At 37.7% G+C, this 16,025-nt stretch overlaps 2 protein-coding genes and 1 long non-coding RNA gene across 7 annotated transcripts in view; 2 read left to right on the forward strand and 1 right to left on the reverse strand.

Moving 5' to 3' along the window:
- LOC102024761 overlaps positions 1-6,738 on the forward strand; it is a 78,338-nt gene extending 71,600 nt beyond the window's left edge. The window contains exon 5 of the long non-coding RNA XR_001230983.1: positions 5,430-6,738. This is a non-coding gene — a long non-coding RNA (uncharacterized LOC102024761). The remainder of the gene's footprint in view (positions 1-5,429) is intronic.
- LOC102023555 (zinc finger protein 654) overlaps positions 1-15,525 on the reverse strand; it is a 79,412-nt gene extending 63,887 nt beyond the window's left edge. The window contains exon 1 of one of the 3 annotated variants that reach the window (XM_005375531.2): positions 15,239-15,524. In XM_005375531.2, coding sequence (XP_005375588.1) covers positions 15,239-15,427 — 189 coding nt within the window. In that variant the 5' untranslated portion in view covers positions 15,428-15,524. Of the gene's footprint in view, positions 1-15,238 lie in introns of all 3 variants that reach the window. The other 2 variants (XM_005375530.2, XM_005375534.2) reach the window with 2 other exon arrangements.
- Cggbp1 (CGG triplet repeat binding protein 1) overlaps positions 14,571-16,025 on the forward strand; it is an 8,760-nt gene continuing 7,305 nt past the window's right edge. Inside the window, exons 1-2 of one of the 3 annotated variants that reach the window (XM_013503658.1) lie at positions 14,571-15,093; positions 15,683-15,806. In XM_013503658.1, coding sequence (XP_013359112.1) covers positions 14,749-15,093; positions 15,683-15,793 — 456 coding nt within the window. In that variant the 5' untranslated portion in view covers positions 14,571-14,748 and the 3' untranslated portion in view covers positions 15,794-15,806. The other 2 variants (XM_005375528.2, XM_005375529.2) reach the window with 2 other exon arrangements.

Genomic DNA, 16,025 nt, shown 5'->3' on the forward strand with positions numbered 1-16,025 from the left:
TTTTTGTTATAAAATTTTAAAAAATGCAACTTTTGATCATCTGCATTTAAATAAATGGACTAGTAAGGGGTTAAGAAGCAGTGTCAGAACTTCATCATGAGTAGGAGTTCACTCTTAAAAGCCACACTACGTATCCGAAGAAAAAAGGAATATATATATAACAGGACTAGCTGTTCTTAAAGCTGAAGTTAGAAAAGAAAGGAACATGATTGTACAGTTTTCTTAGAAAGGAAAGATGGCCAGTTTTGAAAGTACCTGATTCAAGGACAAAAGGTAACTGCAGGATAAAATCTCAAGACTGAACCAGATGGAGATCTAACTATGGGAAGTGCTTTTTAAAAGATAAATGGAAAACGGATAGTAAGAGCTAGTGAAAACCTCCACCCTGAAAGCCAGGTATAGAAGGTAACAAAATCTGTACAGATTTCACAGGTAAAAAGCAGGGAAATTATCTTAGAAGACCCAAGGCATTCCAAGGTAATAGTCATTAGGAATGGTGGCGTGTACGAAGACATGGTGCCACAGAAGGAACACTCCAAGAACTCCAGGTCCACTGAAGAGAATGAACCGGAGAAGCGGTGCTGAAGAGAAGCAAGTAAGAGCTCAGTCCGGGGACTACTGTTTGCACTAGTGAGATTTCTGTTATTCACGAAGATGTGAGTGAGCAAAATCTGTATATTAATGAATGCTTTCTGATGAATTTAGGGTTCCTTAACTTTTATCTTTGTATGAAAGATAACACAACAGATAATTAAAGGACCAAAGAGAAAAGAAAGATAAGAAAAGCCAACCTAGGAATATTGTAAACAAAAATAAAAGCTATATTTATCTAAAAAGAGATGGTCAAATAAATGTAACAAAAGAGGATTTTTACACCGCCAATAAAGTTGAACAACATATGCAGGACTTAGAACAACTAAAGCAGAGGGAAAAAAAGGTCTAGAGAAAGAGTAGGTATGTTGTGTTTACTGGGCTTCAAAGAACCCAAACTTCATAAACATATTAAAAGCAACTTCATTTCAGGCACCCACTGACATAAGTTATCACATAACACAGATAAGGGGCGTAACAAAAGTACTTTTATGATTTAGTTTACTAGGCCTAAGAATTTCAGGAGTGACAGCAGCCCTGGTAATACAGGACTAAAAATGCCTTGGCTTAAGTGCGAGGATAGAAAAACACAGGCAAGGGAAGAAGATGAGGGACTGCAGGATAGCGACTATGCTTGGAGACTTACACACTGCAAGGAAGTGATACACACTTGACAAGAGGGAGTAGAAGCTGTGCAGCTAGAGTCCACACGTATTTCCAAACAGGAATACCGAACAGCACAGAAGAAACAGAAATTAAACGCTTTTAATATGAAGGAAGTTTAAAGTAGGGAACATCAATTAAGATTCGGTACCTCCAGCTGCCATCCATGGAAATTTGTCAACTTTGCAAGAAAAATTCAGATACTACTTTCAGGAAAGAAAAATTGTGGGGGATAAGAATTCTCACACTTCTAAAAGTATGACAAGCATATAGTGACATGATGAATCACTTGATCTGTCTTACCAGTAAAATTTAAGTACAAGTTATGGATTCTTGATGTTAGCACAACTGACTGATAAAGTTGAAAATAAAATTGGCTATTTTCTGATTCACTAAATCTTACTGGCACAAGTATATTCCACATAATTGTAAATAGATAGATAGATAGGTAGATCTGAACTTTACAGTATAACGTAGGATAGGGAAATATTAGTGTTTCTAAACTAAAAGACTACTGAATTCAGCAATTTATGTTTCACTTACTGATTTTCAGAACTCTTAGAACTGTAAGACACAAAAAGATTGGGGATTATAGATGGGCCAAAAAGGCTATTTGTAATCAGAGGAAGATAACTTAGGCTGCAGCTCAAAAAAATCCCTAGCTCTAAACCAGGGAGCAACACACAAGACCCTTTGATTCTGAGGAAGCAATATTCTAAGCAAGGAATTTGGGGTTTCTTTGGACTCTAGAATGTTAATTTCTCTTTGTAAATTTAACAGTGGGAGACAATTCAATTGGTAAAATTGAATACACTATTATTTAATTGGTTAAATTTGATACATTAGTCTCCTTTACCAAAAAAGGCTGACATGCCCAAAATGAAACCTGGAAGTTAAATTTAAACTTTAAAACTATCACAAGGAGCAGGAATGTAGCTCAGTAGTAGAGCATGCTTATAAGAGGACCTGGGTTTGATCTCCAGTACCACAGAACAAACATGCAAACAGCAAGTTAACTAAAACACAGAAGCAGCCTCTATTAAAGGCTTTATACTCTTTAAGTATTGAGGTGTTTCTAAAAGGTGAAAAGAAGCAATAGTTTCTATATTTCAAAAAACTTTATCATTAAACTTAATTGTTTTTTCTTACCCAAGATGAAAATGCCCAGTGTCTATCAAGGGCCTTTAGACACACCCTCTGGAGAGGATCTCTGACTGCTGATCAACAACTATGACCCCTTTCAGCCTGAAAAAGCCGAAGAGGTCATCCCCCATTTTCCCTCAGGGCAGGTGGGGTTTCTTCAGAGGGGGGAATGTTATAGGCAGCTGAGGTAGACAGAACTATTATAGGCAGTCAGACAGGGACAGGCCTTGGAAGGGGCCAATATGGAAGACAAGATACTTTGCAAATGGAGATATATTTGCTGCAGGCCAGACCTCAAGACAAAAGACTAATCAACAAATGCACCCACATTCCCCCCTAGGGATGGACATCAGGGATTGGTATTCTAAATAGGTAGCAGTCACCTTGAAGAGTCACTGACCCAACCCCTTGTAGGAAAAGCCCGTTCTGTTCTGCATTCATGCCCGCTTGCTACGTGACTCACTTCTCCATATGATCCTGATTTAATCAATTTTACCAGAACAATTCTTATTGGCTGACCATAGTTTTGTCCCACCTCGTGCCCACCTTGTGATTTCCCATTTTTCTCACCACCTCAGACCCACCTCACCTCGAGGTTTTGCTCCATAAAAATCCCTGGAAAAGACAGGTTCCCCGGGCAACCCACTTGGGGCCCCCCTTCTGTCTCTCTGTCTGTCTCTGTCTCTGCCTCTCTCTCTCTCTCTGTCTCTCTTTCTCTCTCTCTCTCTCACAGAAGGTTGCTTTCCCTCAATGAATATATTTTGCTCTTAAAAAAATAAATTTAAAAAAACAACTTTTTACATGGGGATGAGTATCCTTAAGATTAAAAAACTATATACACTGTGGCTAATGATTATCAATAATTTTTTAATAAGGTACCAGCTCTTCAAAGCCAATGAAAGCAAAACTCTACTATTTATTTAGATCTCTTAACTGTTCTTTGTATCTTTGTTGTTAATACTAACACCAGATTTCCAGATACTTAAATTAGAAACACAATGCAATTTCACAGAACTCTCTTACATCTTGTATCCAAAAAGATGCTAACTGCTTTATTTATTGAAACTGTTCTGCTACTCCTTTTTCACTGCCACTACCCATTCAATTGTTTTTCTGAATACTCTGAGAGCTTCCTTTTTAATGCAGGATTTCATTCTTTACTTACTCTAGTCCATCTTAAAACAATATTTTATGATGAAAGATGGCATAACTTTGCCCTAAAACTTAAGTATTGGTCTATAAAACTGAAACACGCGAACCAAGATTTGGACGACTCTACTTTTCCAACCTTACTACCTACTAATCTCTTAGTCCATGTTCAAGGTCAGTGGTTATCAAATTTTAGTATGTATCAGAATTGGCATCAGAGTCTGAAGGCTTGTGTAAAATATAGATTACGAGACCCTACTCCTCACATTTCAGATTAGATACCAGGATGGGAGCAAAAATTGTATATCCACTCTATAAACACAGGATGACTCACAGAAAATAATAAATCAAAACAAGATGAATGCATTTTAGTATTTTCACAGTTCTCTTCTAATTAGGGACACCTTTTTTTCTCAATTTCAAATCATGTATACTCATATAGTAAATCACCATACTACTTGAGTCAAAAAAATTGTCCATCATTGCACTGCCTACATATAACGACATCTTGATATATTTCCCTTTTCTAATTATGTGTCTTACAAGTAGGTACTTAACCTCTCTGAATTGCAGCTGTATCATTTGTAAAATTAAGATAAAAATAGTGCTTATAAAGTTGTTGCAAAGAATAAATGAAAATCTAGGACAGGGACTGACATATTTTTTTCTTAAAGGGCCAGAAAGTAACTTATGTGCCATACTTCCTCCACTGAAACTACTCAACTGTACTGTATTATGAAAGCAGTCCGAGAAAATATAGAAACAAACAGGCAAACGCTAATAAAGTTCACCTGCAAAATTAGTCATGCTGTTTGTGCCACAAGGAGTCAGACCAAAGTTTCACAACATTTTCATACATTTGGATTATTTTTGGGTTGTGTGTGTTGGTATGGCAAGTTTTGAAATTCTTAAGAGAATCTGAGCTGAATACAATGGTACACTTCACTTGCCGTGCTACTTGGGAGGCTGAGGCTAGTGGGTAATATAATGAGACCCCAGCTCCTAAAAAAAAAATCTGAACCTGCTCACAATGAAAATGTAAATACAACTTTTCACAAACAATTTCACAAGGTTCAAATAATTCCTAAAGTACACAAGTGGATCTCATGGGTTATCACTGAGAAACCCTATTTCTGTTGAATTAGCTCATTAGATTTTTCTTAAAGCATTTTCTCCCTCTAAGTTCTAGACATGAGTACATGGGAATGGACTGGCCTATGGTCAAGCTGCCTAATTCCTGTTACAAATGTTTTTACTTTCTTTTGAAATTATATTTTTCCAGATCATTACCTTGTTGCTGAAAATACTAATTGTAATAGCTAAACAATATTTTAGTTCATGAGAGTTGAAAAAAACATTCAAATATTTTAAAGCTTCTGGTCTTTGTATTTAATTTATTCATCTCATTAGTTATAACTAACAATATGATGAACAGCTTTATGCCCAAATTTATATTTCCTAAAAAAGAAATACTGTGAGAAAAATGACTAAGTCAAAAGGTACAGATTTTTTTTCAGTTTCTTGATAAACTGTAATTTTTTACTCCCCAATCTGAAAATGAAATACACATTCACCATAAGATTGTGAGCATAATACAAACTGTAGGCTTTACTATAAATTCTGTAATCTGGGATATCTTTGGCAAAATCTTCAAAGGATGGTAAAAGTGCAGATAATAAAATCCAAAAATGTATATTCATTTTACTTTTACTTGGTGGGATTTCTCAATGTTAACTTCAAACAACATGGAGAGACTGAAACTTTAAATTTAAATCTTTTATAAACATTTAAAATATACCCATACTGCCTTGCCTTAAAAACACAAGTTAATAAAGATAAATTACTTCTACAGGTTTGTTATCATCATCATTTTTGTATTTTAGGAATAACTGCTAGAATGAGCTGCTGCTTTTGAGGTAAGCAGAGTCTGTTCGAGTGGGTTAGAGGGAAAAATAAGCATTGAGAATCACTTCACATCAGTAGCTTCTGACAGCTTATATTTATTTTTTTTCTCCTTCACATTCATGAACATCTTTAGTTTTCTGCTGCCATGGATCTTTCTTTTTAATCAATGTCCATTCCACTACTTCTACGTAGTACTGCTTTAAGATGCTCTAGTATATATCAAATACACATACATAGATACTATAATCCATAGCAAGGGCACATTCCCGCACATATACGTATAACTACAGTAGCGAAGAGCACAGGCTGGCTCTTAGTCAAGTGATTTAATCTCTCAGTCTTAGGTTCCTGATCTGTAAAATGAGAATGGCACTGTCTACTAATATAGCCACTTTTCTTCCTTTTGTCTTTTCTCTTTTCATATCTCTATGCTATTTTACTGCAAATGGAATCAAAAAAGGAGCCTGTCCTCTTTCTCAAAGTTAATCAAATGATCAATTACATGTAGCATCTCACCCAATCCTGAGTGAATGAATCATGTTCTCCATATCTTCACCTAGTAGGTACATACAGATAAACAATGATACAAACTACTGTTAACTACGTTCATAATCAGCAAATCCATGCATTCCCAACAGATGAACTTTTTCTTCTATGTTAAAGCTCCTACAGAAAGCAATTCCTGCACTCATGCTTTAAATCTTGTTCCTACCCTTCAGGAATTTTATACTATAGAATCTTTTTTTTTTTTTTTTGTAGATTTACCTCTTCCTTTCAAATGGATCATTTTCAGAAGATTTTAAACAAACCCAGTTCTCTCCAGTTATTTACTTTTAAACATTCATTCTCAATCCACAATCGCTCTAGTTACCACCCATATGTTACCTTCGCCTTTATGGGTTAGTTATTCATATCATATAGCTTTGTTTCTTTACCTCCCACTCCTCAAACCATTTCAGTACACTGTAGCCCTGAAGTCTACACTGTCAGAATACCTCTGCTTGGAGTCACCAAAGACTCCATGTTAATTCAATGACTGGATCTCAGCAGCTTTTAATGCCAGTTATCACACACCCTACCCTAAAACTTCTCTTAACAGCACACCTCCCTGTTTTTTCCTATTTCTTTAATCCTTGTCAGACTTCACTTGAAGATTAATCTTTTCCTACTAGGCCATTTAACTTCAGAGTTCTTCAAGCTTCAGTTTCACGTCCTCTTCCTTGCCTACTCTGTATTTTCTCTCTCTGTGAGCTTATTCATATATCTGGCTTTGGGCCAGAGATATAGCTCAGCAGCATAGTGCCTGCCTGGCAAGCACGAGGTCATGAGTTCAATTTCCCATACTACCAAAAAAAAACCAAAAACAAAAACAGAAAAAACATGTATCTGATTTCACTATCATCCACACAGGTCAACAATCAGACCTCCCTTCTAAGATGGGGTTTCCAGGAATCTAGGTATCTTTATGGGATTGAACACAGGCTTTGCAAGCCAGGCAAGCATAATAACACTAAGCTATAACCACAGCCTATAAAAACCCTATTCTTCACATTTATTATAAGCACACACAAAAATCGGGACAATACTTGTTTGCTAACCACTGCATATCCCCCATAAGTGATGAGCTTCAACAGTCACACCAATGGTTTTTCTATTGCTTAGACTTCAGTTATTTTTATATTCGCTGGAGAGGTAACTGTACAAAGCATAAATACACTAGACTTTTTCTTCTTCTTCTTCTTCTTCTTCTTTTTTTTTTTTTCTATTTGAGACAGGGTTTCACTATGCAATTCTGGCTGACCTTAAACTCACAGCAATCCTCCTACTTCAGCCTCCCAAATGCTGGGATTACAGGCATGTGCCACCACACCGGGATGCACTAGACTTCAGAATCTGATATAATCTTATATAACACTTTATACAAGTCAACCTCTTTTCATATTTAGGTTGCTACTGATGTCTTATCATTCCCTGAAATCTTTGCTATCAAACACTAACATGTATTTTAAATGTCACTTGGTTGACTAAATTGTATTGATCATATTTTTTCAAATGCTTAACCAGAAATATAGTTTACTATATGTTTCTTAAATTTAAAGTTCTCTTTCTTTGTTGTTTGTTTCTAATAATTACAATTGAGTACATCTTGGCAGGAAAAAATTTTGGTGCCAACAATAACAGTTACAACTGGTTTCCCAATTCTTTTTGGCAGGTATGTATCATTAAAAAATATAAAAGCAATAAACTCCTCTTAAAATTTTTTCTTCTACCTTTCTGACTACAAAAATTAAAAATGGAGATTGAACCCAAGGTTTCACATGTTAGGCAAACACTGTACCTACATACATCCTTAGCCTGATAGTTTTGAAGCGAAGTAATGAGTGGTAATTTAGAGAGCACCAGTAGACCAGAATCATGGAAAGAATAAAGTTTGTCAACGAAATATCTAATGAAAAAGATTCTGTATAAATTAAATTATTTAAGTTTAGTATTTCCTCAGTCAAACTATAACGACCTTTACTTAGTTCCCCTAATTAATTATGTATCTTTCAAAAATAAAAGTAGTTTTGGGAAAAAGAATTAAAATTTCAATATATTCAAAATATCTTTGCATTTAATTGTAAGAAATAATCTCTGAGGCAGAAGAAAAATGACTTTTAGTACTATTTCTGTTGAGTATAATAGGTTTAATCAAGAAAATCTGAAGAAATAAATAGGTGTACAGAAAAACTGTAAGTCAGCTATAATGCTAAGAAGCCATACATTGCTAGCAATTAAGTATGTCTTTTTCAGTTACAAAAGTAAAATCACTTGTGTCTTGTCTTTTCAGTATTTTTTATTGTATAGCTTGAGTATCCGTAACACAAAAATCCAAAATCTAATGCTCCAAAATCTGAAAATTCTTGACGATCCACATGATACCACAAGTGGAAAATCCCACACATAACCTCAGGTGGTGAGTCAGAATCAAAATGCAAGGCTGGGCATGGTGGTCCAAGCCTGAAACCCCACCAGTCCACTGGGGAGGCTGAGTCAGAAGTCAGAAGGATTGCTGAGTTCTAGGCCAGCCTAAACTACAAAGCAAGACCTTGCCTCAAAAAAAACAAACCAAAACTAACAAAAATCAAAATGCAACATGCATTAAAAGCACATTTAATAAATAAAATTACCTTCTGCCTATGCATATACAGGACATATTAAATACAAATTAATTTCATGTTTAGACTTGAGTTCAATCCGAAAGAATTATGTATATGCAAATAATCCAAAAACTGAAAAGAAAAATTCCAAAATCTAAAACACTTATTTTTAGTCCCAGGCATTAGGAGATAGTCAGCTTTATACACACTTTTCCATATAAATAAATACAGTGGTACCTCAGTTCATGAACTCTATTCTCTTTACAGTTCTAGTCACAAACTGAACTAGACGAGAACCAAATCAAATTTTCTCATAAGGGCAACATGGACCCTAACCACTGAATTTGTTTTTTGTCCAACTGTTTGCAACCAGAATCGTGGAAAGAATGAAGTTTGTCAACCAAATACCACTGTGTTCTTTACAAACATGATTAATTAGGGAAATAGGATTCCAGGTAAAGACTCTCTTACAATTTATCATTGAGAGTGTTTTCAGTGATTTACTACTATAAATGTCATCATGAAAAATCAGTAGAACTCAACTCTGAAAATCAACCTAAAATAGGATTGAAGAATTCCTCAAATATAGCCATCATGATGGAAGGTTTATTTTTCTTTGTTTTTCCTAATTGTAATAAGTTAATGTTTTCCCATGAAATTCACCTTTTATAAAGTGAAAATGTCACCCCAAATGTGCCTAAACTTTTGAAACTTTTTTAAAAATACATTTGTTAAAAAACTGAAATTTTTAATTTGCAATTTAGAAATAAAAATTTAATTTTGCCAAAGTAAATCATGCAATGAAATTATTTCTAATGCTGAATATTCACTTCAAAATGGACTGTTCACCGTCTTCCACATCTAGTACATTTTACTAAGTTAGAAAACTCAGTAAAATTTGAGACTGCTAATTAGATACGGCAGATTATACACACATTTACTTCTACTCCTACCTGCAAACCCCACCAAAAAAACAGCCAAAAATCTTTTTTTTTTTTTTTTTTTTGGTTTTTCTCCGGTACGGGGAACCGAACTCACGACCTTACGCTTGCCAGGCAGGCGCTTTTGCCGCTGAGCTAAATCCCCAGCCCCCAAAAATCTTTTTGTTTTACAAAACCTAAACCTACAAGGGCAGAAAGAACGGAGACATGATTATATTCCGGTAGCTGGAAATATAAATTGATGAGTGGTCACTGACTTAACAGGCTTCAAAAACTGGAATCCAAGTCAGCAGTAGCAGGAGTGCAGGAACAAACTAATTTGTGCTTGAAGGACCACAGAATCCCAGAAAATCTCAGAATTTGAGGCACCTCTAAAAATTGAAATGAAAGCAGTCAAAAACAGATCATTTTAAAACCTCCCAAATGTCCCTTCTCCTAAGGAAACAATATAAACTAGTTCCTAATTCTCTGGAGAGTGTAAAATATAAGAAGAAATTTAGAAACCAGGAGGAGAGGGAGATTTGAAGGAAAGAGTATGAAGAAAATGAGCTAAAGTTGAAGTACATTAATGAATATGCTGAAGAGTAAGACAGTAAGGCAGTCCCTACCTTCTGGCTCAGCTAGGCCAACTGGTCATATCTACAAATTAAAGGAAAAAAATTACCTATCAACATGGAGGTTAAAAAAAAAATAAAAATAAAAATAAACATGGAGGTAAATATCGTAAGAACTAAAAGAGTACAAATGACTGCCTCTGGGGAATAAGTATAGAGAAGCAAAGGGATCGAGTACTACAACTTTTTAGAAGCTGTGTCAAAAAAAAATCTGCTGGCAAGCGCAAGGTCGTGAGTTCGATTCCTGGTACCGGAGAAAAACCAAAAAAAAAAAAAAAAAAAAATCTGGTTGCTCCTATAATTTCTATTTTTGTTTTTTCCTTCCTTATTAACAGAATCATAGGCATGAATTGATCAAGAAAATGCAAAAATTTAAAAAATAATTCCTAACATTCTGTTCAGATGGGCAAGAAGCTGGAAGAAGTCACTGCATAGGATTTAGAGCAGGCTGGTTCTACATTATCTCACAGATACCCTGTTCCTGCCACAAGAAAATCAGGTGTGCTAGCTGGAAGATCATCAACTGCATGAAATCATGAAACAAACTCTGCATTCAGAGATAAGGATGACTGATAAGAAACCGCAAATAACTGTACAATAATAATGACATTATACCATCCCTACCCTGTCTATTCAAACTTTTTAGATAAGAAATGCAGACCTTGCTTAAGCTTCTGAAATCAGGTCTCTATTAGTAGCAAAATGTAATTCCTAATATTTAGGCTGTATATGACTTCTAAAACAATGCAGATTAAATATAACTAAAAGATATTTCTAATTAATAGCAAAAAAACAGTAAAAATGTACTATATACCCTATGAAACTTTTCATAGGGCTGGAACTACCATGTAAATTCTCTACCAACACCAAGAGATAAAGACATTTTTTTTTTTAAAAAATTAAATTGAATTTCTCTAAAGAGACATTTGCACATACTTCATAAAAATAGTGAGGTAAAGCCTATTTTTCTGTTGTTTGTCTCTAGCCCTAATTGCTTAAATATTGTTTAAAAATCATTACTTTTTCTCACATATATGTGAGTATTAATCATGTAAAGTACTAGAGTCCCAAAGCAAAGGGATAGCAGGGCTTCTCAACCAGACCGTATTAATATTTTAGACAAAGAATTCTTTGTTGTTAGGGCTGTCTTGCACATTGAAAAATGTTCAGCAGTATCTTTGGCCTCTATCCACTAACTGCCAATTATGACAATCAAAAATATTTAGAAATTTCAGAATGTGCCTCACCAAAAAAATCTCCAAAAACCCTGCCATAGAGAAAATATAGTTGTTTTGCAAATCATTGTGCTTTACCTGGAGCATTTGGTAATAAACATAATGTTATAACAGAATTTCAAAAGTGTCACATTTTAAACTGTAATCTTTATTGCAGGATACAAACTATAAACTACCTACAGATTAGATTATCTCTAATGTCCCTCTTAAACCTTCAGGGGATTTCACATGACAGAAATATTAATAGCGTCTGTATTTAATCCTGTCTGTGCTAAGTACAGTACTGGGCACTGTATGTTCACTCTCCTTTTATACTAATGATATTTTCATGGGATGGCTATTAAGCATAGTGTAATAAAAATAATTTTAAAGTCTACTTTAATGAACATATCAAAGTGTTTCCAAAAGTACTTACTCTTCACTACATTCATTGCCACGCCAAGACTGAGAACGTATCTTGTTTATAATTTATGACCAAAATTTTTTTCAATACACCTGATAATTTTAATGACTTTCAGGAATTAGGGTAATTTTCATAGTAACTAAAAAGTCAGAGACAACAATGATTCCTGAAGTATTTTTTTCCATTTTGGCAAAATGAAAGAGTACTTCATAACTTTTTACCCATGATTCTTCAGTAGTTTCTGGAACTTTTTTTGATTCCTTTGTAACTTCACATTAAAATTATTTGAGGATGTTATTTGTAATTTCAGTATGTCTTTCATTAGAGATTGAAGGCTGGATTCAAATTCTAATTTGCAGTCAGACATAATGGTAAACATCTGTAAGCCTAGTACTCTGCAAGGATGAGGCAGGAGGATTTCAAGTTCAAGGTCTGCCTGGGAAACTCAGTAACTTAGGAAGACCCTGACTCAACAATAAAAAGTTAAAAAAGCACTAGGGATGTACAGCAGTGTGAAGGCTCTGGGTTAAACAAGTACAAACAAGAAAAAAATCCGAATTTGTCCACTTAACTGGAACCTAAGAGGCATAAATTTGTTCAGGCATCAACTTCAGCAATGTAACTAAAGGAAGTTAAGATTAATAGGCTCTCAATGAAAGTTACTTCCCCCTACCTTTCATCATGAAAGCAAATGAAGTATTAGTTAAGGCCCAATTCTATTTAAGAGCTGTTGACAGTCTACTAAAAAGGGCCAAAAGAGTATATAATACAGTCCGACATTAAACTCTTGTCTTCTGCTTTACTTTTCATTACAATAAAAGACACAAGAACCTCTCTTCAAAAGTATTCCCTCCCCTCTCCTTTCACCCTGCCAAGAATTTTTTTCGTTAGTACATGTTTGCAATTCACAGAGCTTACAACCATCTTGGGGAATGCTTATGTGTATATATTACAGCTCCCCCGTCCCTTTCTCCTCCCGCCCCACTCCCCTATCACTTTTTAAGTACTTGTTGATATTATTGGTCTCAGCTCAGGTTACGGCATGTAATGTTTACATTGATTGGTTAGTATGATCCTGTACATGGCACATCTTTACAAGGCACCAGATTCTGCCAAGGACTTTTGATTCATATTGCCCTCTAAAAGGAGGAAGACAAACTGGAGCCTTTCTTCTCAATACCACTGCGCTGTGTATGTAATTCATATATTTAGTTAACTGTCACCTACCCAAGTGCCTATTACCTATTTTAAATATTATTCATGATTAAGTCATGTATTAATGTATGCATGTTACTTAATACTACCCTTAGTAAATATTAGGAAACCAAAGCTTTTAAAAAACAACCTTTGGGAATCAGAGTTTATAATCCACTGTTTCCCTTACTAGCAAATAAAACAGAATTGTTATAGTATCATTTTATTATTCAGTAGATAAAATCCCACTTAGTACAGGTGGATCTTTTGTTCCACCTAAAAGTTCAAATAAAGAACATAATTTCATAAAGCTCACCTACGGTGGAACCAAACAGAAACTAAGGAGAGGATCGATTGGTAATCTAGTGTTAGAAAGTAAGGAAGGAAGTTTCAGGTAAAGTGGACAACATCAAAGTAAGTCGAATGACACTCATAACAACCATATGCAGTAAAAATCTGTTCAGTTCTTCTCATTCAGTTTTATTTCCTTGAATATTCAGGAGCTAGTAGGACCTTTAAAAAGTCAATTTCATTTGTTCCTAAATTTTACTGTCAATTTTTACTATTTTACTGCCAATGACTAGACACTTTTTCACAAGCTATATTTATTTCTTTAGTCTTAAAATTGACATCAAGAAACAAAACAGAGGTACATCTTCAAAACTGTTCTCCAAAACTGTTCTGGCACTCAAATAAAATTTCATATTCTTCAGCAATTAAACGTTATTTGATGAAACAATAAAACTAAGGTAGCCAAAACCAGGCTGGAAGTATACTCATTAATACATTAAAAACATGAATTGTGTCAAATTTTCAAAGTTTAAAATTTCTATAGATACAAATTTACCAACTGAATGGCTTCTAGGTATAAAATGTATTGGTAGAAACAAATGCTTTAAAACAACAGTGAACTTCTAAATCAAGTGAATGTAATTATCAAAATAAAATTACATCTTCAAGAAAATCAGTAGAAAGCAATGTCAAAGAAATTGATGCACTCTTTAATACCAAAATGGTATCAGCCTCCAACTTATCTATGGCACCAGGGGAAAAAATGACATCAAAATTTAAACTTAAGCATTAAAATTGTCAATTTTCACCCTTTCTCTTTCTTGTTAGATTTTCATATTTGTTACCAGAATGAAACTAATAGCTGATCCAAACTCATTACATGTTTACTCATTTAACTACTATTCCTAGTACAAGAGGTTAAGTAACTTGGGGAGTCAGTATTTGAACCTGGCAGTACAGCATCCAAGACAATAAATTTTAAAGGGAGGAGGATGAAAAAGGGATCAGTAATATTTTTTCCAAAGCAGTTTGCAAAACAAGAGTGTTGTGAATGAGAATAAACATTTAAATTACAAATGATGAGAATGTGGATTACAAAACTTTACCCCTAAACAAGTACATTGTTTGTATGATATTTCATTACAGTCAAAGTCTAGACTGCATCCAATCCTAATGGGAAATTATGTAGTGTCACTGTTTGGACACTAAATTTTACAGGCTAAGCAAAGTGCACTGTAATTTAACGAACGAGAAGGGTGGTGATGTAACCTGACCAATAGTTTTAAGCAAAAGGACGTTCTCCACGAGCAGTTAATTAGGGAAGAGTGCGTGTGTCAAGAAGGAAGGAGATTTAAGAAAAAGAAAGTTGAGCATCACGCACTCACTTAACGCCCCACCCTTGAAAGAAAAAGTAACCGAACCACCCTGGGCGAGCGCCAAAGCCAACTGGAGAACTGGCTCGGCGGGACCGGGGAGCGGATGACAGGAGACCCCCGCAGAGGGGGAGGGGTGCGGATGACAGGAGGAGGCGCTGGAGAGACGCGTGCCTCGTCTCCGAAAGGGGAACGCCGCGCGAGGACGAGACGCAGGAAGAAAATGTTTTTTAGCGGAGACTGCACACGACGTGACGGGGACAGGGTGAGACCTAGGAAAGGCGGGACCCTCGGGCAGGAAGGGGTCTGTCTGGGCAGGGAGGCACGTCGGGACAGCGCTTTCCGGCGACCTGACCCTCCTCGCCAGCCCCTCCGCCGCCGCCAACTCTCACTGTCCCGGCAGCCCCGCGCCGCCAGGTCCTCGGGTCCGCTCCCGTCCCCGCCCGGCGGGGTAGGTGCCGGCGGGGGGATGGGGCTCCCTGCACCCTGCGCGGAGGGCTGGGGCCGCGACCGAGCACACAGCCCCGCTCCGCCGGCCAGACGCCAAAGGCGCAGAGGCCCAGGCCCGGTGACAAGCGGCGGCGGCGGCGCCTCACCTGACAGAAGCGCCGGCAGTAATCCCGACTGCTGATCCCGGCTCCGTCGTCGCCGCCGCCGCCGCCGCCAGCGCCACCTCTGCAGTCGCCCGAAGCCCCGACCCCTACAGGGCCGGGGGGGGACTCCACAATGGCCACGAGCTCTTCTCCGAGGCGCTCGGCCTCTTGGTCGCTCTCTTCCTCCGCCATGAGGCTCTCGCAGCCCAGCGCGTACCAGCCCCTGCGCCGCCGCCGCCGTAGCTGCCTCGGCTAACCTCCCCCTCCACTAGTTCCCTCCCCCTTCCCTCCGCCCAGGCTGGACGGGGCGGGGGGGGCACTCGGCTGGGCCCTACTTCCGGCTCCTCCTACCCACGCCCCCAGCTGGTATTGGGGATCGCTAACTGCCAATCATTTCTATGCCCGCCCTTCCACTGCTACTGGTTAAATAGTCTGTCTGTTTAATAGACTCGCCATCTGTTGGTCAGAACTGCACGGCGGTTGCTGGGGACCGCCCACAGGTTCTGCCACAGGCGGCGCTGGAGGACGGGGCGCGGCGGGGGACACGGCGGCCACTGAGGCGCTCGAGCGGGTAACGGCGGCGGCGGCGGCGGCGACGTCGGGCCCTCCTCCTTCTTCATCCTCTTCCTCCCCCTCTCCTTCCTCCTCTTTTTCTTTCCGGTCGGGTCTCGTCCACTTCCCCTCCCAGGGGCCACAGCTTTACGGTACCGAGGAGCTCGGGAGGCCAGGGTGGGCCCGGCCGTTGGTGCGGGCTGTGGGCCCCGGGCCTGCGGCTCGGAAGCGGGAGCCG

The sequence above is a fragment of the Chinchilla lanigera genome, unplaced genomic scaffold (assembly GCF_000276665.1).
Source record: "Chinchilla lanigera isolate Chin_1 unplaced genomic scaffold, ChiLan1.0 scaffold00006, whole genome shotgun sequence".
Classification (NCBI taxonomy): domain Eukaryota; kingdom Metazoa; phylum Chordata; class Mammalia; order Rodentia; family Chinchillidae; genus Chinchilla; species Chinchilla lanigera.